Source organism: Apodemus sylvaticus, chromosome 2 (assembly GCF_947179515.1).
Source record: "Apodemus sylvaticus chromosome 2, mApoSyl1.1, whole genome shotgun sequence".
NCBI lineage: Eukaryota > Metazoa > Chordata > Mammalia > Rodentia > Muridae > Apodemus > Apodemus sylvaticus.
In genome coordinates, this window is record NC_067473.1 from 160,741,348 (window position 1) to 160,763,052 (window position 21,705).

Consider the following 21,705-nt stretch of genomic DNA (forward strand, 5'->3'; position numbering starts at 1 on the left):
TCTCAGCCCTGGCTGTCCTGGAACTCACTCTGTAGACCAGACTGGCCTCAGATTGCTGGGATTAAAGGCGTGCGCCACTACTGCCCGACACTGGGTAGGATTCTTGTTGGGTGATTGAGGAGGCTGAGTTTGACACTTCATTCCTCAAGCTAAAGCTTTTTGATACCTTGTAGGGAAGAAGGTCATATGGTTTGGTAACCTCCATTGAGTCCTTGCTTAGTCTTAGATCTAATGTCTTTAAAGAACTACAATTGAGAGAGTACTGCAATCATTCCACTGGTTTACTCCTGGTGCAGTCTTGGCTTTCTTGCCTGGGACACGAGGGTGACCTCTTAGAAACTGTGTCATTCGAGGGTAGGTATTAGAGATGCCTGGCTTTGGACTGAGGGCCAGGTGATGATTTGAGAGGTTTTCTTTGAGGTACTCTTTGCTCTGTGCACTTCTGTTGGCTCCACCCCCACCCTGCCACTTCCTGTCTGTCCTATGTTGGCACTGGGTGCCCTGGGCTGGCTTCTGCGGTCAGGAGCCATTTTCCTTCTCTTCAGTGGGTGAGGCGCTCCCTTCTCTCTCCTCCCTTAGCTACTCCCCCCTTCTTGAGCGGGGGTGGCTTGGGAAGAGGGGGGAGGGAACTGGGAACTGGTGTACATGTCTGGTATAAAGAAAGCTGCTTCCTGATCTTCTCCCCTGTACCCCTTTCTACCTACCCTTGCTCAGGATTCACCAGTGTTACCAGGCTTTGTGTGTGCTTCTAGCCAGGGAAGGAGGTGGAGCCAGATGGGAGGGGGGTTGGGAAGGGGAGATGGTGACAGCTGGGCTGATTCCGGGCCCCTAGGGAGAAGAGCCGGCTGACCCAGGAGAAAGCTGGAAAGAAACAGTAGACTAGAGATGCCGAGGGAACTGCGAGAGGGTGTGAAGTTAAACTGGCAACTGAATCTGGGCCTGGGGAGATTCTGCTGCTTCTGAGCGGTGATATTCCCAAAGGGGGTTGATAAGGGTGTTTGTCATGTCTTAGACCCTGAGCCTGGCATCTGTTCTAGGGTGGCATGGTGAGGGTGAGTCTGTGTGCAATGCCTTCTGGGTAGGCTCTCCTTATTTCCTGTCTTCTGGACTGTTTGGTGGCCACGTTCGGGAGAGCTGGATCTAGTTGTTTTACTTGCTGAGTTCCAGGCAGCTCAAGTCAGAGGTGCTGGTAGACACAGAAGGTGCCTCGAGTGGTGAGGAGAGGAGGCAGGGGCCTGGACAGCTGCCCGAGGTGGGCCGGACTGGGCCGGGCAGCCTATTTTGGGTATATACAGCTCATTGCTTTGTGCTGGGCATTGGCTCCCTGTGTGTGTAGTACAGCAGTTCTCTTTAGGGGAGTCTGGGGCAAGAGGTGGGGAGAGACATCCGAGCTGTCTGGATTGGGCCTTACCCTGTGCTGCTGCTCTTTTCCCTGCTTGCCTGCCTGCTGCGGTTTGCCACCTCTGTGTAGAAAATGAAGAAGACCCAGAAGAGGATTTATCAGAAGCAGAGACTCCAAAGCTCAAGAAGAAGAAAAAGCCTAAGAAACCTCGAGACCCTAAAATCCCTAAGAGCAAGCGCCAAAAAAAGGAGGTGAGTGGGTGACTGAGTGTTCTGGGGAGTGAGGAGAAGAGGAGGAGTTGTGGGGCTGGGGGTAGTTTTCACGGGCCCTGGGATGAGCCTCAGGACTGTCCTGAGGTGCGCATGTGTGTAGCGTGTGCGTCTGTCTCCCTTCCCCCTCCCTGCTCCAGCGTTTACTCTTGTGCCGGCAGCTGGGGGACAGCTCTGGGGAGGGGCCAGAGTTTGTGGAGGAGGAGGAAGAGGTGGCTCTGCGCTCAGACAGTGAGGGCAGCGACTACACTCCTGGCAAGAAGAAGAAGAAGAAGCTGGGACCTAAGAAGGAGAAGAAGAGCAAATCCAAGCGGAAGGAGGAGGAGGAAGAGGAGGACGATGACGACGACTCCAAGGTGCCTGCCCAGACCTCTGTCCTGTTGGCCTTGTCCGTCCTCTGCTGGCCCTCCTTCCCAGATCCACCCTGCCCCTAGAACCACATCTCTCCATGTAGGTTTGATTGTTTCTTCCGAACTCTCTGTACCCGCTCTTGGAAGCTGTAGTTTGGCTCCATTCACAGTTGATATTGTCCTAGCAAGTGTGCGCCTAGGGAGCAGGTCCTTGACTGAGCTTTCTCTGCAGGAACCGAAGTCATCTGCCCAGCTTCTGGAAGACTGGGGCATGGAAGACATTGATCATGTGTTCTCAGAGGAAGATTACCGCACCCTCACCAACTACAAGGCCTTCAGCCAGTTTGTTCGGTAAGTCAGGAGGCTCTTGGGATGGAAAGGAAGGAGATTCCTTCTAGAATTTCTTGTTTATTTTTCTTTTATTTTTATATATGACATTACTCTTTTCCATTTCTCTTCCAGACCCCTGATTGCTGCTAAAAACCCCAAGATTGCTGTCTCCAAGATGATGATGGTCTTGGGTGCGAAGTGGAGGGAATTCAGTACCAACAACCCCTTCAAAGGCAGCTCTGGAGCGTCCGTGGCGGCTGCAGCGGCGGCAGCAGTGGCTGTGGTGGAGAGCATGGTGACAGCTACTGAGGTTGCCCCTCCCCCTCCCCCTGTGGAGGTGCCGATCCGCAAGGCCAAGACCAAGGAGGGCAAAGGTGCAGTGGCATTTAGCGAAGAGTCTGGGTGGGCTTGAGTGACAGCTAGGAATGCAGCGTTGCCCCAAGTCGGGCAGCAGGCAGGGGTGAGCCTTGGGTTTAGAAGAAAGCCGGGCTAAGCAAGCCTCAGTGAGGAGTCCATCTTCCCATCATTTGCCTTGTGGTAATCATTTGGCTGGGTCCTGGCTTTAGGTCCCAATGCTCGGAGGAAGCCTAAAGGCAGCCCTCGGGTGCCTGATGCCAAGAAACCCAAACCCAAGAAGGTGGCTCCTCTGAAGATCAAGCTGGGGGGTTTCGGCTCCAAGCGGAAGAGATCCTCGGTGAGCCTCTGGTTCTTCCTACTGGAGAAGGGGGTGCTGTGCAGTGGAGAGGGGTGTGGCATTCTGTCGGGCGGGCGCAGGCTGTATGCAGGGTGTACTGCCGCAGGCAGGCAGGCCTAACTAGACTCCTTCTGTGCACCTCTGCCTGGGGCTCTTTACCTTTCTCTCCTTGGCCTGGACTTTTAATTTTGTTTTCCCTCTTTTTTTTCCCCAGAGTGAGGACGATGATTTAGATGTGGAGTCTGACTTCGATGATGCCAGTATCAATAGCTATTCTGTTTCCGATGGTTCCACCAGCCGCAGTAGTCGGAGCCGTAAGAAACTGCGGACCACTAAAAAGAAAAAGAAAGGTGTGTTTCTTTTCTGTACTTCTGTGTGATGGGACAAGGTGGGAATGGCCAGGGAAGAATCTCCCTTAGGAGATAAGGGTTGGGGGGAGGTGGTTTTTTCTAATAATTGGGCTTTCCCTCTTCCTTGCCCAGGCGAGGAGGAGGTGACTGCTGTGGATGGTTATGAGACAGACCACCAGGACTATTGCGAGGTGTGCCAGCAAGGTGGGGAGATCATCCTGTGTGACACCTGTCCCCGAGCCTACCACATGGTGTGCCTGGACCCAGACATGGAGAAGGCCCCCGAGGGCAAGTGGAGCTGCCCACACTGTGTGAGTACCTGGCTCCTGTGGCCTGTGGGTCCGCCTGAGGGCAAGGGTGGGGTGATGAGCTCCTTTGGGCCTGGGTGGAAATAAAAATGGGAGTGTCCTTGGCTGTCAGCTTTGGGAATGTGTAAAGGAATGGCCACTGTGGGGTCTGGCTTGGGGTGGGGGTGGGGTGGTAATAATCTGAATCTCTGGTTTTTTATTGCAGGAGAAGGAGGGTATCCAGTGGGAAGCTAAAGAGGACAATTCTGAGGGTGAGGAGATTCTGGAAGAAGTTGGGGGGGACCCAGAAGAGGAAGACGATCACCATATGGAATTCTGTCGAGTCTGCAAGGATGGAGGGGAGCTTCTGTGCTGTGACACCTGCCCTTCTTCCTACCATATCCACTGCCTGAACCCCCCGCTGCCAGAGATCCCAAATGGCGAATGGCTCTGTCCCCGCTGTACTGTGAGTGACTCTCCACCGAGGGTGGGAGGGAGATAGGTGGGAGCAGTGTCTTGTAATGTAATACTAGCACAAGGGTCTGCTCTCCTGTGGGCACTGTGAGGCCACGGCTGGGGAGAGGTCACTGGAGTCATACACATTTTCTAGCTCTGAGACGGGAATTTTCTTTCTTGCTTACTCTTGGGACATCATCTGTGTAAACATATAGTTAACTGGATAGAAGAGTGGTATTCCTTTTAAGCAGGTTAAAGCAGTATTCACTTTAGAGTAGTAGTTATTCTGATTTCTTCGTGTGTAAGTGTGTGTGTGTGTGTGTGTGTGTGTGTGTGTGTGTTGAACTTATGTCCAGGCTATCTTTAAACTCACTCTTTATATGTAGCTCAGGATGACCTTGAGTTTACAGTGATCCTCTTGTCTTAGTCTCCTGAGTGATTAAAGGCCAGAGTGCCACACATGATCTTGTCTTTAAAAACTGTAATTTTGGGGCTGAGGAGATGGCTCAGTAGTTAAGAACAGCTGTGTTTTTGTCTTTAATGTTATGAGACAGGGCCTTTCTGTGAGTCTCAGACTGTCTTGGAACTTGCTATGTATGTAGACAAGTCTGGCCTTGAACTCACGAAGCTCTGCCTGCCTGCTGCACTGAAGATGTTTTCCCTTTCCCATTCAGCCTTTGCTCTTCTTTAATAGTATTGTATTTACTTTTATGTCCTCTGCACATATATGATTTTATGTACTTATAAACTTAGGACTCAAAGATGAGAGAAAACTAAGACTTCATTAGCTTTATGACCTTCATTTTATCTGCATTCCTGTTAATGGCATAACTTTTATTCTTTTTTTTTTTAAGATTTATATTTCTTGTATGTGTCTACACTGTAGCTGTCTTCTGTCTTCAGACACACCACAAGAGGGCATCAGATCCCATTACAGATGGTTGTGAGTCACCATGTGGTTGCTGGGGATCAAACTCAGGACCTCTGGAAGAGCAGTCAGTGCTCTTAACCACTGAGCCACATCTTTTATTCCTTATAGCTGAAAAAAATTGTACACTACATTTTCTTTATTCTTCTGTTGATGAACACCTAGGTTGATCTCATAACTTAGCTCTTGCACACAAATGCTGCAATAAACTTAACTGTAGCCCAGGCTGGCCTTGAACTCACTACCTCATGTTCCCGAGACTGAGGAGCAAAGCTCAGATTATCATGCCCAGCTTCCCTTTAGCTTCCCTTGATGTCTCACCTCAGGTTTTGGTGGCCTAGACTGTCCTAGGCATTTAGGTTGCTTAAGAGAAGGAAGTGCTTGCTTCTGTCTCTGAGATTTATGGACTCAGCTAATGTGGTTTGTTATTTGCAGTACAGCTCCTTGACAGTTTTTAGCTCTGTGATAATTTGGGGGGGGAATCCTAGTGGTTTTTTACCTAGGGATGGTTATGAGGATAGATTTTTTTTTTTTTGATTTGGTTTTTTCGAGACAGGGTTTCTCTGTGTGGCCCTGGCTGTCCACTCACTCTGAGACCAGGCTGGCCTCGAACTCAGAAATCCGCCTGCTTCTGCCTCCCAGACTGCTGGGATTAAAGGCATGTGCCACCACCGCCCAGTTTATGAGGATAGATTTTATTTGAGATGTTTTTGTTTTGTTTTCTGGAACTCCCTTTGTAGACCAGGTTGGCCTTGAATTCACAGAGATTCCCCTGCTTCTGCCTCTACCTTAAGAGCACTGAGATTAAAGGTGTGCACCACCACCTCCACCACCACCACCACCACTACCACCACCACCACCACCACCCAGCTTGAATGGAGTTTTTATGAGTCATTAACAAGGTTAAAGTTGTGGGCTTGTTTGCTAATTTCTTTTTAGTTGTTTAAAACTTTTTTGATAGGATTCGACTTTATATCCCTGGCTGGCCTGAAATTCTCTGTATAAAACAGATAGGCTAGTCTTCAGTTGATAGAGATCTACCTAATTTTGCCTCTCTAGTGCTGGCATCAAAAACTTGGGTCACCACACAGGCTCCCTATAGTTTATTTTATTTTATTTTATTTTATTTTCTGGGCATGATGGTGCATCTCTTTAATTCCAACAGAGGCAGGGGCAAGCAGTTCTCTGTGAATATAAGGTCAGTTTGGTCTATATATTGAATTCTAGGCCAGCTAGGGCTATTACAGTAAGACTTATCTAAAAAGAAAAGCACATGCGTGGGTGTTGTATGTGCACACGTGTATTCAGGGATCCAGGCCTTGGTGCTGGGCCAGAGAGCAGCAGTGTTGTACCCTGATATCCGCCTTATCACTCTGAACAGATGCTCACCAAACCTCCAGCTCAGGCTGGCTGGCAGCCAGTGAGCTCCAGCAATCCTTCAGTCTCTGCTCCCATGGCAGTAGGCTGCAGGGGTGTGTGTGTGTGTGTGTGTGTGTGTGTGTGTGTGTGTGTGTGTGCGCGCGCGCATGCATGTCTGTGTCTCTGTCTGTGTGTCTGTGTGTATACCATGTGCAGTGACAGAAGAGGGCGTTGATCCCCTGGAACAATGATTCTTGGCCACAGTGTGGATGCCAGGAATCCGATCTGGTCGCTCTGGAAGACCAGCCATCTCTTGAGATGCTGGCCATTTGAGCTCACGATCTCATGCTTGTGCAGTGTGTGCTCTTTCCCATGCCCATAGGCACTGGTAGTTATGTTCTTGGAGACTTTCATGCATCTCCCTGTGGTACTGAATGAAGTGGTTTCTTTTTGACAGTGTCCAGCTCTGAAGGGCAAAGTACAGAAGATCCTAATTTGGAAGTGGGGCCAGCCACCGTCTCCCACCCCAGTGCCTCGGCCTCCAGATGCTGATCCTAATACCCCGTCTCCCAAACCCCTGGAGGGGCGGCCGGAGAGACAGTTCTTTGTGAAATGGCAAGGCATGTCTTACTGGCACTGCTCCTGGGTGTCAGAGCTGCAGGTAAGCCTGGGACCGGCTGCACGCGGGAGTGACACCGCAGCCGTAAGAGCAGGAAGCCGGCTGCAGCTCCAGGAGGGTCTCCTTTCTCTTTCTGCTCCCAGTTGGAGCTGCACTGTCAGGTAATGTTCAGAAACTACCAGCGGAAGAATGATATGGACGAGCCGCCCTCGGGGGACTTCGGTGGAGATGAAGAGAAGAGCCGGAAGCGGAAGAACAAGGACCCGAAGTTTGCAGAGATGGAAGAGCGCTTCTATCGCTACGGGATAAAGCCGGAGTGGATGATGATCCACCGAATCCTCAACCACAGGTACCATGCCTGCTCCTGGGGCCCGTTTCCCTGTGAGGGACACTTACTACAGCCTGTAAGAAGATGAGTGGCCATTGCTGTTGACCGTGTTCAAGAGACAGCCTTCTGAATTTGGCCCATAGCTAGAGTATCGATTAGAGTATTGGTTCAGAGATAGGTGACAGTGAGGCTCTGAATACATAAGGAGTCTGGCACACATTGAATGGTTTTGCCGGTTTTTAAGAGTGAGGCTGACTAGAGAGGTGAGGGAAGTTGCTTTCTGGCTCTGAGGAGTTATTTATTGATCTCGCAGTGTGGACAAGAAGGGGCACGTTCACTATTTAATCAAGTGGCGAGACCTACCCTACGACCAGGCGTCCTGGGAGAGTGAGGACGTGGACATACAGGATTATGACCTGTTCAAGCAGAGCTACTGGAACCACAGGTAGGTGACGACCGAAGAGCAGAACTGCTCTCTCTCGAGGACCAGGACGAGAGGCAGCTGTGTATGTTTTCCTTCCTAGGGAGCTAATGAGGGGTGAGGAAGGACGGCCCGGCAAGAAGCTTAAGAAGGTGAAGCTACGGAAACTGGAAAGGCCTCCGGAGACCCCGACTGTTGATGTAAGTTTGGGTGGAGGAAGAAGGCTGTGTTTGTTGTGTGGGCAGTATGCTGCAGTGTCATGGCGAAGCTCCCAGTCACGGCTGTAGATGGCTCTAGCTGAGATGCTCCAGAGCCTCCTCTCTAAGTCAGAAAACCTTACCATCAGGAAAAACCCACAGTTGGGATATTTTATGTAATATTTTATGTAATGACAGTGTTAGCTAAGAGGTGGTCTTATATACAAGGATGGACGTGTGTGTGTGTGTGTGTGTGTGTGTGTGTGTGTGTTTGTTTGTTTGTTTGTTTGAGAAAGGCAAGGTCTCTTGTAGCTCAGGCTGGCCTTGAACTCATTTCCTGCCTTCACCTCCTCTTTTTTTTTTTTTTTTTTGGTTTTTTGGATTTGGTTTTTGCGAGACAGGGTTTCTCTGTATAGCCCTGGCTGTCCTGGAACTCACTCTGTAGACCAGGCTGGCCTCGAACTCCGCCTGCCTCTGCCTCCCAGAGTGCTGGGATTACAGGCATGCGCCACTACTGCCCGGCTCTGCCTTTACCTCCTAAGTGCCTTGATTGCTCTGGTGCACCAGAGCCCACCTGGCCTGCTACCTGATGGATTTTAACTATGGCGCTCAGTGTCCCAGTGTAGTGGAGCCTTTGGTTTGCGTGTTTTAAGTAGTGGTCTATGTCAGGTCTACCTAAGGCCTAGATAAGTCAGTTGCCTTGTCTTCTGAAGGATGGATCCTAGGCCATGTACTGCAGAGACCAGTGAGGAGCCCACTGCTCCCTTTTCCACACGTTCACAGTCTCTTCCTTTAGCCACCCCAGCCTTCCCTGCAGCTCTCTTCCTTCCCCACATTCATGCCTTTTGTTCTGTGACCCCCTGGATTTAACCGATCAGTCATTAGAGCCTGACGGAGTCTGTGGCTGCTCCATCCCGCTTTATTGTCGTCACTCCAAAGGCAATATTTCTTTCTGATTCCAAGACTAGCCTTGAACTCAGTCCTTCTGTCTCAGCCTAAGTACTAGGACTATAGGCCGGTCCTACTATGCCTTATTTCCCTAAGGGTGTTTTGTTTTTTGTTTTGTTTTGTTTGTTTCTCTTAGCTCTCAGGGAAAAAAAATCTACTGAGGACTTGTGTAGGAGAAAGCAGCTACTGGCTACCATCTTTGGGAAAAGGGGATTCTTTACCAGCTCTTGTCTTCTCCCCTTCCCCTTCAGCCCACAGTGAAGTATGAGCGACAGCCAGAGTACCTGGATGCCACAGGTGGAACCCTGCACCCCTACCAAATGGAAGGCTTAAACTGGCTCCGCTTCTCCTGGGCTCAGGGCACCGATACCATCTTGGCAGACGAGATGGGCCTTGGGAAAACTGTGCAGACAGCAGTCTTCCTCTACTCCCTCTACAAGGAGGTAAAGATGCCAGAGATAGAGGCTAGTGCTTGTTGTGGGCATTTTGTGACTGCATTCCTGTCCTTTGAGGAGTGGGCTGAAGGGAAGAGGAAGTCCTGCTGAGGGGTAGGAAGGCACAGGTCTGCAGTGCAATCCAGTTTTGCTTTTTTCTCTTTTTTCTAATTACTTTATTTGTGTGGATATTTTGCCTATAAGTATGGCTGTGCACCACTTGTGTGCAGTACCTGGGGAGGCCAGAAGAGGGTGTCACCTCCTTAAACTGGAATCACAGACAATAAGCCATCACATGGGGGCTGGGATCTGAATGTGGGACCTCTGCAAGAGCAGCTAGTGCCAGTGAGCCATCTTTCTGGATCCTACAGTGGAAATTGACAGGATGTAGACATAGACGTGGTGTCTGGCATGTGTTTTGAGGGAAAGTGAATTACGATCAGTCTTGGTGGAGGAGTTTGGTTTTGTCAAGGTGGGCCGTAGAGAGGCCTGAATGGCTTTCGTAAAGGAGAATGATGGGTTGGGGGCAGAGGCGTCAGCTTCACTGCGGGTCATGGAGGGAGGTGGAGTCTGGGCTTTAGGGATGGGGCTCTCAGTCCTGACTGCTGCTTTCTTCTTCCCAGGGTCACTCCAAAGGCCCCTTCTTAGTGAGCGCTCCTCTGTCCACCATCATCAACTGGGAGCGAGAGTTTGAGATGTGGGCTCCCGATATGTACGTGGTAACCTATGTGGGTGACAAGGACAGCCGTGCCATCATCCGGGAGAATGAGTTCTCCTTTGAAGACAATGCCATTCGTGGTGGCAAGAAGGCCTCCCGGATGAAGGTACTCAGTGGGCGGGAGGAGGAGACTGTTGAGCGAGTCACTGCCTGGTCTCAGATTGAGGCAGAAAGAGAACTTTGGGAGCAGGGAAAGCACACCTGACCCCAGCTGTTCAGATGTGGACCGGTGGTGAGTAATCGGCGTATTGTCATGTGCAGAAAGAAGCATCCGTGAAGTTCCATGTTCTGCTGACATCCTATGAGCTGATCACCATTGACATGGCTATCTTGGGCTCTATCGACTGGGCCTGCCTCATTGTGGATGAAGCCCACCGACTGAAGAACAACCAGTCTAAGGTGAGGAGTGGGTGGTGGCGGCCTCCAGTTGTAGTCCTTTGGGAGATTCAGAAACCTAAGTAAAGAAGAAAGGGAAAGTGGTCTTTGTTTCCCTTCTTACCTCTGGCCAGGCCTTTAAGAAGGACGCCGGCCATGGGATGAGAGGCTTAGTCCACTGGACAGTGAAACAGCTTGGGAGCCTCTCGCAATACTCTGATACCCTCGTTTCTTGAATTTCATTTCTCTTTACCAGTTCTTCCGAGTTTTGAACGGTTACTCACTCCAGCACAAGCTGTTGCTAACTGGAACTCCGTTGCAGAACAATCTAGAGGAATTGTTTCATCTGCTCAACTTTCTCACCCCTGAGAGGTTCCAGTAAGTGAGCCCTCCAGTGGGCGCCTGGCTTCCCGGACTCTCCCGTTGCCCCTTTCCTGGGTTCCTTTCCTTTCTTCCGTGGTTCCCCTCTCCAATGACTTTTTTCTCTTTTCTGAAGCAATTTAGAAGGCTTCTTGGAAGAGTTTGCTGACATTGCCAAAGAGGACCAGATTAAAAAGCTGCACGACATGCTGGGGCCTCACATGCTGCGGCGGCTCAAAGCTGATGTCTTCAAGAATATGCCGTCCAAGACAGAGCTGATTGTGCGCGTGGAGCTGAGCCCCATGCAAAAGTGAGTGGGAAGGGATAGACACAGTTCACTTTTGGAGCAGACACCTGACATTCTGCCAGCGATTTCTTCCACAGAGCTTCCAGGTGTCTAAGTGAGGGGAGCAAGCCGGGCCTGAAGAAACCAGCTACCTGGGAGCTGGAGCTTGTAGTTCTTAGTTTTACTTTCCTGTGTCAAGCATGAGGATGGCGTGGCCATTGCCTGTTAGCTTAGCCCAACAGTGAGGAATGTTGGAAGATGACCTCAGGCTGTTGGGTTGCATTGTTAGTCATTCAAAAGGCTCTTCAGTCCAACCGTTCCTTGTGTGTCTGTTCATGTAGGAAGTACTACAAGTATATTCTTACGCGGAATTTCGAAGCACTTAATGCTAGAGGTGGTGGCAACCAGGTGTCTCTGCTGAATGTGGTGATGGATCTTAAGAAGTGCTGCAACCACCCTTACCTCTTCCCCGTGGCAGCAATGGTATGTGCACCTCCTTATCTTCTGTGCCTTGCCAAGTCCTCCTTGTGGGTGTCCCTTAAATACACCTTCCTTTGCTTCTGTCCCCAGGAAGCCCCAAAGATGCCTAATGGCATGTACGACGGCAGTGCCCTAATCAGAGCGTCTGGGAAACTGTTGCTGCTACAGAAGATGCTTAAGAACCTTAAAGAGGGCGGGCATCGTGTGCTCATCTTCTCCCAGGTGTGTGGGCCCCGCCCAGACCTTACAGAGGACAGCCCTGCCTAGTGACGAGACAGGCTTATCACCTGACAGCTCTGTAACTAAGTTGTTCCTTTCTACAGATGACCAAGATGTTGGACTTGCTAGAGGATTTTTTAGAACATGAAGGTTATAAATATGAACGTATTGATGGTGGGATCACTGGGAACATGCGTCAGGAGGCCATTGATCGCTTCAATGGTAAGAGAAGAGTGCCTTATCTCCAGGCAGTCATTTTGTTAATATTATTAAGCTGGGCATGGCATGTACACCCTTAATCCCAGTACTCAGGAGGCAGAGGCATGCAGACCTCTCTGAGTTCAAGGCCAGCTTGGTTGCCTACAGAGTGAATTCAGGACAGTCTCAGCTACTTCTGTCTCAAAACAAAAAAAATTTTATGTATGTGCCTCTGGAACTGGAGTTACAGAGGTTTGAGAGCTACCATGTGGGTGCTATAAGTTGAACCCAGGTTCTATGTAAAAGAAACAGGATCTCCCTGTTGTATCCTTGAGTGGCCTGGAACTCTCTGTAGACCAATCTGGACTCAAACACGTATAAGTGTACCCGTCTTTAGATGGAGTGCATTTGCCCCACCCCAGTCCCGATAATTTTCTTCTGATCACTTTATCTATGTATGTATGTATGTATGTATGTATCTATCTATCTATCTATCTATCTATCTATCTATCTATCTAGGTTTTTCGAGACAGGGTTTCTCTGTGTAGCCCTGGCTGTCCTGGAACTCACTCTGTAGACCAGGCTGGCCTTGAACTCAGAAATACGCCTGCCTCTGCCTCCCAGAGTGCTGGGATTACAGGCGTGTGCTACCACTGCCCAGCTGGTTTTGTTTTATAAGATTTTGTTTTATTTTGTGTCTGGGTGTTTTGCCTGCATGTGTGTGTGTGTGCCATCTGCATGCTCTACCTGTAGAGACCAGAAGAGGACATCGGATCCATTGGAACCAGATGTACAGCTGGTGGTGATCCACCCTGTGGGTGCTGGGAATGAGCCAAGTGCTCTTAACTGCTGAGCCACGCCCAACACCTCCATCCCTCCAGAATCCCAGCTTGGATCTCTTTGTCTGTCGTTCTTTTGGGTCCTGGTTGGTGGACAAGAAGGAGGAAAGCTTTTGAACAAATAATCAGACTAGCACTAAGAGGTTTTTCTTCACTTCCTTTGGAGTCTTTGGTCTTTCTGCTTAAAAGGGAGCGTTTCTCTAGCCCTGACTATGTCCTGAGGCTGGAGGGAACGTCACATTAGTTTGGCTTCAAGTGCGTTACGTGCCTACGTGTCTATATGTGCATCATGTACATACCACAGGTGCCCGGAGCAGCCAGAAAGTTAGGGGCACTCCTTAGCTCCGATGCAGGCACTGGGATCTGAACCTAGAATCCTCTGGAAGAGCAGCACAGATACTCTATCTGTAGCCCCAAAGGGACCAGCTTTGATGAAACTTAAATAAGTAGTAGACTTGTCTGTCTCAGGAGATGTAACTATACTTTCCCCAACCTTTCATTTTGATTAATTATTATTATTATTAATTTTTAGACAAGTTATATCTGTGTGGTCCTGTTATCCTCATTATTTAAAGTATGTTTAGGCTTAAAAGTTGTAACCCATACAGAGAGTTAGCCTGCCTCTGTTAATACCTCCTTACATGAGCTGGGCATGGTGGCACACGCCTGTAATCCCGGCACTTGGGAGGCAGAGGCTGGTGGATTTCTGAGTTCGAGGCCAGCCTGGTCTACAGAGTGTGTTCCAGGACAGCCAGGATTCCACAGAGAAACCCTGTCTCGGGGGAAAAAATAAAAATAAAAATAAAAGGTAAAATACCTCCTTACATGCCTGGTGGCAGAGGCATGGATTCTCAGCATTGGAGTGGCAAAGTAGGAGAATCAAGAATTCAGTGAGGCTGGGAAGAACATCGGCTAAATTCCAGCGGACTTACGGTTCATTTCCCAGCACCTCCATGGCCGCTTGTAACCACTTAACTCCAGTCCCAGGGAATCCAGCATCCTTTACGGTCTCCCCAGACAGTGCACAGACACTGCACAGACAGACTGCAGGCAACACACACACACAAAATAAAAATAAAGATAAAAAACATATTTAAAAAGAATTCAAAGATATCTGGGTTGCATGACTACATGAGACCCTGTGTGGAAACAAAAGGCGGAAGGGAGGGGCAGTGAGGGCAGCAGGTGGAGGCTCCTGTCACCCAGGTCCTTTATCTGATTTCTGTCCTGTATGTGAGAGAGAACCAGTTCCTGCAAGAAGTCCTCTGACTGCACGTGCGTACGTACACATGCATGTGTAGACCCAAGATGGGCAAGCAGGCCAGTGAGATGACTGAGTACGGAAGGCCTGCTGCTCACCCTGAGCTCCCATGTGACTCCCATGGCTGGAGTCACAGTGGAAGACTGGCTCTGTCCTCTGACGTGATGTGTGCTGCCATGCATACTCTCCCATGCTGACATATAAGTGCACACAAAATCAAAGGGGGTTTTCTGGGAATGAGTGCTTACCCAACATTGCACGAGAACCCCAGCACCGTGTTAGTGTGGTGTCACAACTGTAACCTCGGCATTGGGGAAGGGGAGACAGGAAGTCAGTCGGGTTATCCTGGCTCTGGAGCGCTCAAGAGCAACCTGAGAAATGAGACCATATATCAAAAACAAAACAAACAAAAACTCAATAAAACATAGCAATTTATGTGACTCTGGTACAGCTTCCAGCTGTAGGAAATGAGTTAACATTGGGTCATCCTGTCACTTGAACTGCAGACCCTGACTAATGTTGCCAGTTTTCCCTTAGTCCTTTTCTGTTTGAGGATCCGGTCCCAGGTCCCCCCGTAGATCCAAATGTAGCTTGCACTATTCACACTTGCAGTTAGAGAGAGAGCTGCCTACCTGACATTTGACCCTTATCCCCGCGTGCCATCGGTTCTTCTTACTCCTAGCCCGTTATTTCATGAGAGTGTCTTTCTTGAAAGATGCTTGTTGAAGATTCTGCAGAAGGGAGATTGGACGTGATGTTGGCATTGGTCCTTGCTGGTGATGATTGGTCACTTGGTTGTAGTCATGGGGTCTGCTAAAATTCTCTACTGTAAACTTACTTTTTCCCATTGAAATTCATACATATTTTGAGGGAGAAACTTAACTATGCTAATATCCTTTTGTTTATTATAAACTTTGATGTTGATTGTAGTATCTATCAGGGTCCGGTGTTGACAGTTGTTTGGTGTTTTTCCTGACGCGTCTTACCTTCCTTCTCTACTTATCTATGGGGCTCAGGAGAGAACTCACGGTGTTTCTTGTTTCTTAGCGCCGGGTGCTCAGCAGTTCTGCTTCTTGCTTTCCACCCGAGCTGGGGGCCTTGGGATCAATCTGGCCACTGCTGACACAGTTATTATATATGACTCTGACTGGAACCCCCATAATGACATCCAGGTGAGTGGAGTGATAGCTTTGGGAGGTCCTAGCAGCCCATACCCTCCAGGAGAGGGTTCTGTCATATGAGATGTAGCTGTGAGACAACAGACTTTCCTTGTTTGTCACTATCTTATAAGCCTGGGAATTGGACTTCGTGGCAGTCCTGTTTTAGGTGATGTGATAGGAAGTTGGTGTCTGGAGAGAGGGTTGTGAATGATTTTATGTGAAGACTGTCTTCAGCTCCTGTCTAGTGTTGTCCTGATGTCCGTGACAGTCAGGAGAACATAAGATTGCTGGTTTTGCTTGACCAACTCCAGGCCTTTAGCAGAGCCCACCGTATTGGGCAAAATAAGAAGGTGATGATCTACCGGTTTGTGACTCGTGCATCTGTGGAGGAGCGCATCACGCAGGTGGCAAAGAAGAAGATGATGTTGACACATTTAGTGGTGCGGCCTGGCCTGGGCTCCAAGACGGGCTCGATGTCCAAACAGGAGCTGGATGATATCCTCAAGTTTGGCACTGAGGAACTATTCAAGGATGAGGCCACAGATGGAGGTGAGCTATTCAGGAGCTTAAAGTTTGGGTAGAGCTTGGTTTCTCAGACAGTAAGGAAGGACCTTTGCTAGCAGGGTCCTAAAGGAACTGCTTTTTCTACTGCTGCTGCTGTTGCTGCACTGACTTGGGTATGGGCCCCTGGTTCTTCATAGGAGGAGACAACAAGGAGGGAGAAGACAGCAGTGTTATCCATTATGACGACAAGGCCATTGAACGACTGCTGGATCGAAACCAGGATGAGACTGAAGACACGGAATTGCAGGGCATGAATGAGTATTTGAGCTCCTTCAAAGTGGCTCAGTATGTGGTACGGGAAGAAGAGATGGGGGTGAGTATGGGGCCAAGGCGATGCTGTTCTTGGTGACTCGTCTGAAAATTGGAATTAAGATCAAGATGACATTTGAAACAACAGGAAAACATTTTTTTGCCTTGGAAAGAAAGAAAGAAATATACTTCATTTACATTCTCAGCTTTGCCCTGACTAGTCAGGGGCCATACGGCTAGAGTCACATAACATCAGATGTCCCAGAGTCTTATTTTTATTAATCTTATTAGTTTTCCATAAATTTTGTTTTAATGCTACCTCAGAAAAAGTATGAGATACATACATTAAATAACTAGCTGATGTTTTTCAAAGATGAGAGAATTCATTCCCTTTTCCTTTTATATATATAATCTCCTTGGTTTTTTTGTTTGTTTGTTTGGTTTTTTTTTTTTTTTTTTTTTTTAACAGTAAGAAGCAAAAACTACCAAAAGAAAATGAGTGGGGTTTGATATCTATATTTCTTCTCTCAAGTAATTTAAAAGCATTGCTTTCTTTGCTGGTCCTTTAAACCACTTGGCTCATGCCTAGGCCAGCATCTGTCCTTTCTTGTCCTCACAACTGAACGATGCTTTTGCTTTCTTCAGAGAACACAGTTGGGTTATTCTTCTTTAAACAAAGTCTTGCTATTTAGCATAGGGCTTAAATGTTTGATCCTCCTGCATCAGTCTCCCAGGTGCTAGGATTACAGGCCTGGGTGTTACTTTAGCAAAAACCTAAATTCTGTATGTAGGCTTTGAATTCTGTGTGTAGCTTAAGTTGACTTTGAATTCCTGATTCTCTTCCTACCTCCCAGGTGCTGGCATTTCAGGCACAACTACCATGCCTGGCCCTCTGGCAGAATTTTTATTTATTATTATCTTTGTGTTGTATTTTATTTTTGAGACAGGGTCTCATATATCCCTGGGTGATCCTAGTCTTACTCTGTACCTGAGAGTAACTGATTCCGTCTATCAAGTACTGTGATGACAGCATGGCCACTGGGCCAGGCTCATGTGGAGATAGAGACCAAAGCTGCATGCGTGCTAGGTCGACGCTCTGTCCAGCCGCATCCCACCCCATCTGTCCAGCACATCTTCATTAGCATGATTGTTGGGGCCTTTTTTTTTTTCTTAAGTGATTTCTTTAAGGCTTAATGAGTTCTGCCTGATAAGTTAGCCTTTTGAAGGATCCTAAATCAAACATTAATTAATCGGGATTTTTCTTCCTTTTGTTTTTTGGGGTTTTTTTTTTGTTTTTTGGTTTTTTGGATTTGTTTTTTTTTCGAGACAGGGTTTCTCTGTGGAATCCTGGCTGTCCTGGAACTCACTCTGTAGACCAGGCTGGCCTGGAACTCAGAAATCCACCTGCCTCTGCCTCCCAGAGTGCTGGGATTACAGGCATGCGCCACCACCACCTGGCTTTTTCTTCCTTTTTATATTGTGTTTTTTGTTGTGTTTTGAGACAGGATCACCCTGTATAGCCCAGCCCAGTCTTGAACTCATGGTCTTCCTACCTTAGCCTCCAAAGTGTAATATTACACACATGAACCACAGTGTGTTTTTTGACACAGGGTCCCATATATATCCCTGGCTGGTCTGGAACTCACTATGTAGTCAAGGATGGCCTTGAACTTCTGGTCCTCCTGCCTCTACCTCCTGAGTGCTGGGATGACAGGCATGTGCCTGGAGGTGTGTAATTGCCACGTCCCTTTCATGTGGTGCTGGCGATTGAGATTGAACGTGGGCTCTGCACACCAGAAGGCACCACCCACTGTGCTTTTCAATAGCTTTTATGGGATGTAGTTTGTAGTGATAGTTTATGTGTGACTGGCTGAGAAATTTTATATAATTTGGTAGTAAATTCAACCAAAAACTTGCTTTGTTAGATCTTCTTTCTTTTTCTTTTTCCTTTTTCTTTTTTTTTTCCGGAGACAGGATTTCTCTTTAGCCCTGGCTGTCCTGGAACTCACTCTCTAGACCAGGCTGGCCTCGAACTCAGAAATCCGCCTGCCTCTGCCTCCCAAGTGCTGGGATTACAGGCGTGCGTCACCACTGCCCGGCCTAAATCTTTGTTCTTACAGTAGCAGAGAGTGTTCTGTAGAAGTAATTGCCTGGCACAGCCTGTGCTGGGGGGAAAATGTATCTGTCCTGATTACTGTCTGCAGTCCAGTGTAGTTCTGTTCATTTCTATTTTATTTTACTATATTTTATTTTTTTGGAAATAGCGTCCTGCTATGTCGCTCTGGCTTGGAACTCCTAAATCTGCCTGCCTCCACCTCCAAGTGCTAGGGCTAAAGGCATCCAGTAACACAGTGTCCATCTAGTATTTAGTTCTTTTTACACCTTTACATCAGGAGGTAGTGTTGCTGGGGATGGAACCTAGGGCCCAGTAGATAATCTCCTACTGAGTTATATTCATTCATGTTGAAAGAATTGTGTTGTTTGTTTTTTAATTGCTTTTATAATCAACTTTTAAATTTTTTGTCGTATGTATTCATTATGCATAGTATTATGTACCTTAAAAATATTTTTTGGGACAGGGTCTTATGTAGCCCAGGCTAGGCTTTAGACAGTCGAGGATGACTTTGAACTTTAGACACTTTTGCCTCTGCCTCCCCAAGTGCTGGGGTTACAGGCATGTGCCATCACACCTGCTTTATATAGTGGTGGGAACTGAATCTGAGAATCCATGCACATTAGGTAAGCACGTTACCAACCTCGCCATGTCCCCAGCCCCCTGTAAGTTATTGCCCAGGCTGACCTTTAACTTTTTATGATTCTATTGCCTTAGCCTTTATAGTGGTTAAAGGGTAAAGCTTGTACCATTAGGCCCAAAGTTTATTGCCCTGGTCACACTGTGGTAGCCCTCTCTGGCCCAGGTCACACTGTGGTAGCCCTCTCTGGCCCAGGTCACACTGTGGTAGCCTTCTCTGGCCCAGGTCACACTGTGGTAGCCCTCTCTGGCCCAGGTCACACTGTGGTAGCCTTCTCTGGCCCAGGTCACACTGTAGTAGCCCTCTCTGGCCCAGGTCACACTGTAGTAGCCCTCTCTGGCCCAGGTCACACTGTAGTAGCCCTCTCTGGCCCAGGTCACACTGTGGTAGCCTTCTCTGGCCCAGGTCACACTGTAGTAGCCCTCTCTGGCCCAGGTCACACTGTGGTAGCGTTCTTCTGGCCCTGGATCACACTGTGGTAGCCCTCTCTGGCCCAGGTCACACTGTAGTAGCCCTCTCTGGCCCAGGTCACACTGTGGTAGCCTTCTCTGGCCCAGGTCACACTGTGGTAGCCTTCTCTGGCCCAGGTCACACTGTGGTAGCCTTCTCTGGCCTGGGTCTTACTGTGAAATTCCAGGCTTGCCTCAGGCTGGATTCTTTGCCCTCAGCTTCTTGGGTGCTTTCAGGCATGTGGTGATAATTTAAACAGGAGAAAAGCTGAGCCCACCATGTGGCAGACAACCTGAATTCTAGTATTCAAGAGCTAGAGGCAAGCAAACAGATCTCTTGAGTTCAAGGCCATTCTGGTCTACATAGGGAGTTCTAGGTTACCCTATCTCAAAAATCATATTAGGAAGGTTAAGAAAGCTTATTTTGGCCAGGCGGTGGTGGTGCACGCCTGTAATCCCAGCACTTGGGAGGCAGAGGCAGGCAGATTTCTGAGTTCGAGGCCAGCCTGGTCTACAGAGTGAGTTCCAGGACAGCCAGGGCTACACAGAGAAACCCTGTCTCAAAAAAAAAAAAAAAAAAAGAAAGCTTATTTTGGTTTACTATTTCAGAGGCTCCAGGGGATGGTTAGTAGGTCCTAATGTTAATGGGCACTAGGCCTCGCTTATGGGGAAACATACTCAGGAAACTGCACATAGGGCATAAAGAGCAGAGCAGACTGATGTTCTAAGTGTCCCTTCATGAGCGCGCTTCAGTGACTCACTTCTTCCCAGCAGGGCTGTGCTCCGTGGAGGCTCTACTGCTTTCCAGAGACTGGCTATCCAAGCCATAGTGAGACATGGTTCAAAACTCAAAAGGAACAAAGATACCTTCTACTCCGTCCTGCCTCATTCTTTTCTGGAGAAAATTGGTGTGTGTGTGTGTGTGTGTGTGTGTGTGTGTGTGTGTGTGTGTGTTATACCCAGGGTGACCTTGAACTTAGGTTGATCTTCCAGTTTCATTCATCTAAATGCTTAGATTACAGGTGCGAACTGCCATGTTATATGTGTGTCTATTTGTCTGTCTATCAGTGAGTTATAATAAGTGCTTTGGGATATACAGGCAGGCTAAATACACCTTACATGAAATGCTTGCAACCAATCATTTCAGATATGGGGGATTTGGGGAATTTAGATAGATTTACCAACTTAGTAGTTGAGAATTCATTCATCAAAGATCAGTTGTCTTTATATTGACCTCATGTTAAGACACTTTGTGTGTAGGGGTCAAGGGGGCACTTGGAGAGATGGGCCAGCAGTTAGAGCCCTGGTTCCAGAGTGCCATTCCTTATACCCCCATGGCAGCTTCCCAACATCTGTGGAGCTCTAGTTCCAGGGAGTCTGCTGCCGTCTTTGGGACTCCTCGGGTACCAGGAGTAACTGGTGCACAAAGCAAACATAAAATTAAAAAACTAAAAATGTTAGAGGAAGTTAATATTTTTGACATTTCAGTTTCATATATTTAGATTTTTGTTTTCTTTAATTAGGAATCATAAGCCTATTCTGTAATTCAGTTGTGTAGGCATTTAGGTTGTTTACTGAAAAGTGATTTTTTTGTTTGTTTTTTCGAGACAGTTTTTCTGTATAGACCTGGCTGTCCTGGAACTCACTCTGTAGACCAGGCTGGCCTTGAACTCAGAAATCTTCCTGCCTCTGCCTCCCAAGTACTGGGATTACAGGCGTGCGACACCACTGCCCGATTTTTTTGTTTTGTTTTGTTTTTGCTTTTTAATGTTTATTTGAGTGTGGGTGTGTGCAGAGAGTTGATTTTGCTCCCATGTGGATCTTCGTATCGTACTTGGGTATAAGGCTGGGAGTGAGCGCCTTTACTCCAAACCACCCACTGCTCTGCCATCTGGGTTGTTTATATTCATGCTGTGAACAGTGATTTTACTCTTGTGGTGGACTTGGATTTTCGTTTCCTTGAGACACACAGTCTCATGTATTCTGAGATGGCCTTGAATTCACTGTAGTTAAAGTTGATCTTGGAGTTCTGATTCTTCTGGCTCTGTGTCCCAAGGGCTTGTATTGCAGGCACATGCTGCTGTGTATGGTTTTGTGCATGGTGAGGGTCAGACCAGGGCCTTATGCATATGAAGCAAGCATCTGCCAACTGAACTGTCTGTCCCCAGCCCAGGATTTGTATTTAGTTAATACTAGTGAATTGTCAATGGGGAAGGAAACTGTAACTTGGATAAGACTGCAGAGCCAAGCTGGACAGTGGTGGCTCGTGGTTCCTAATGAGTCCTGTCCAGCCTGGGACAAAGAGCAGTTCCAGGATAACCCGGAAGACAGAGAGAACCCTTGTCTCTAAAAACTAAAACAAAATAAACAAACAAAAAATCTCAAAAAGAGTGCCATTGAGATACTTAAATATGTTTCTGTGTCTGTGTGTATCTGTGTGTAACTTTGTGTTTGTTTGTTTTTTTTTTCAAACAGTTGCTAA

At 48.0% G+C, this 21,705-nt stretch overlaps 1 protein-coding gene across 12 annotated transcripts in view; it reads left to right on the forward strand.

The window, feature by feature from the left end:
* The window catches only part of Chd4 (chromodomain helicase DNA binding protein 4), a 35,564-nt gene that overhangs the window by 2,976 nt on the left and 10,883 nt on the right, over positions 1–21,705 (forward strand). For 4 of the 12 annotated variants that reach the window (XM_052174856.1, XM_052174857.1, XM_052174858.1 and 1 more), the window contains exons 3-25: positions 1,472–1,593; positions 1,752–1,967; positions 2,194–2,312; positions 2,424–2,665; positions 2,858–2,985; positions 3,200–3,335; positions 3,468–3,646; positions 3,849–4,088; positions 6,823–7,026; positions 7,128–7,333; positions 7,626–7,757; positions 7,837–7,933; positions 9,130–9,321; positions 9,936–10,136; positions 10,292–10,429; positions 10,662–10,783; positions 10,902–11,075; positions 11,393–11,534; positions 11,622–11,753; positions 11,855–11,972; positions 15,096–15,220; positions 15,520–15,757; positions 15,910–16,085. In XM_052174856.1, the coding sequence (XP_052030816.1) occupies positions 1,472–1,593; positions 1,752–1,967; positions 2,194–2,312; positions 2,424–2,665; positions 2,858–2,985; positions 3,200–3,335; positions 3,468–3,646; positions 3,849–4,088; positions 6,823–7,026; positions 7,128–7,333; positions 7,626–7,757; positions 7,837–7,933; positions 9,130–9,321; positions 9,936–10,136; positions 10,292–10,429; positions 10,662–10,783; positions 10,902–11,075; positions 11,393–11,534; positions 11,622–11,753; positions 11,855–11,972; positions 15,096–15,220; positions 15,520–15,757; positions 15,910–16,085 (3,779 nt within the window). The remainder of the gene's footprint in view (positions 1–1,471; positions 1,594–1,751; positions 1,968–2,193; positions 2,313–2,423; positions 2,666–2,857; positions 2,986–3,199; positions 3,336–3,467; positions 3,647–3,848; positions 4,089–6,822; positions 7,027–7,127; positions 7,334–7,625; positions 7,758–7,836; positions 7,934–9,129; positions 9,322–9,935; positions 10,137–10,291; positions 10,430–10,661; positions 10,784–10,901; positions 11,076–11,392; positions 11,535–11,621; positions 11,754–11,854; positions 11,973–15,095; positions 15,221–15,519; positions 15,758–15,909; positions 16,086–21,705) is intronic. The other 8 variants (XM_052174863.1, XM_052174864.1, XM_052174866.1 and 5 more) reach the window with 3 other exon arrangements.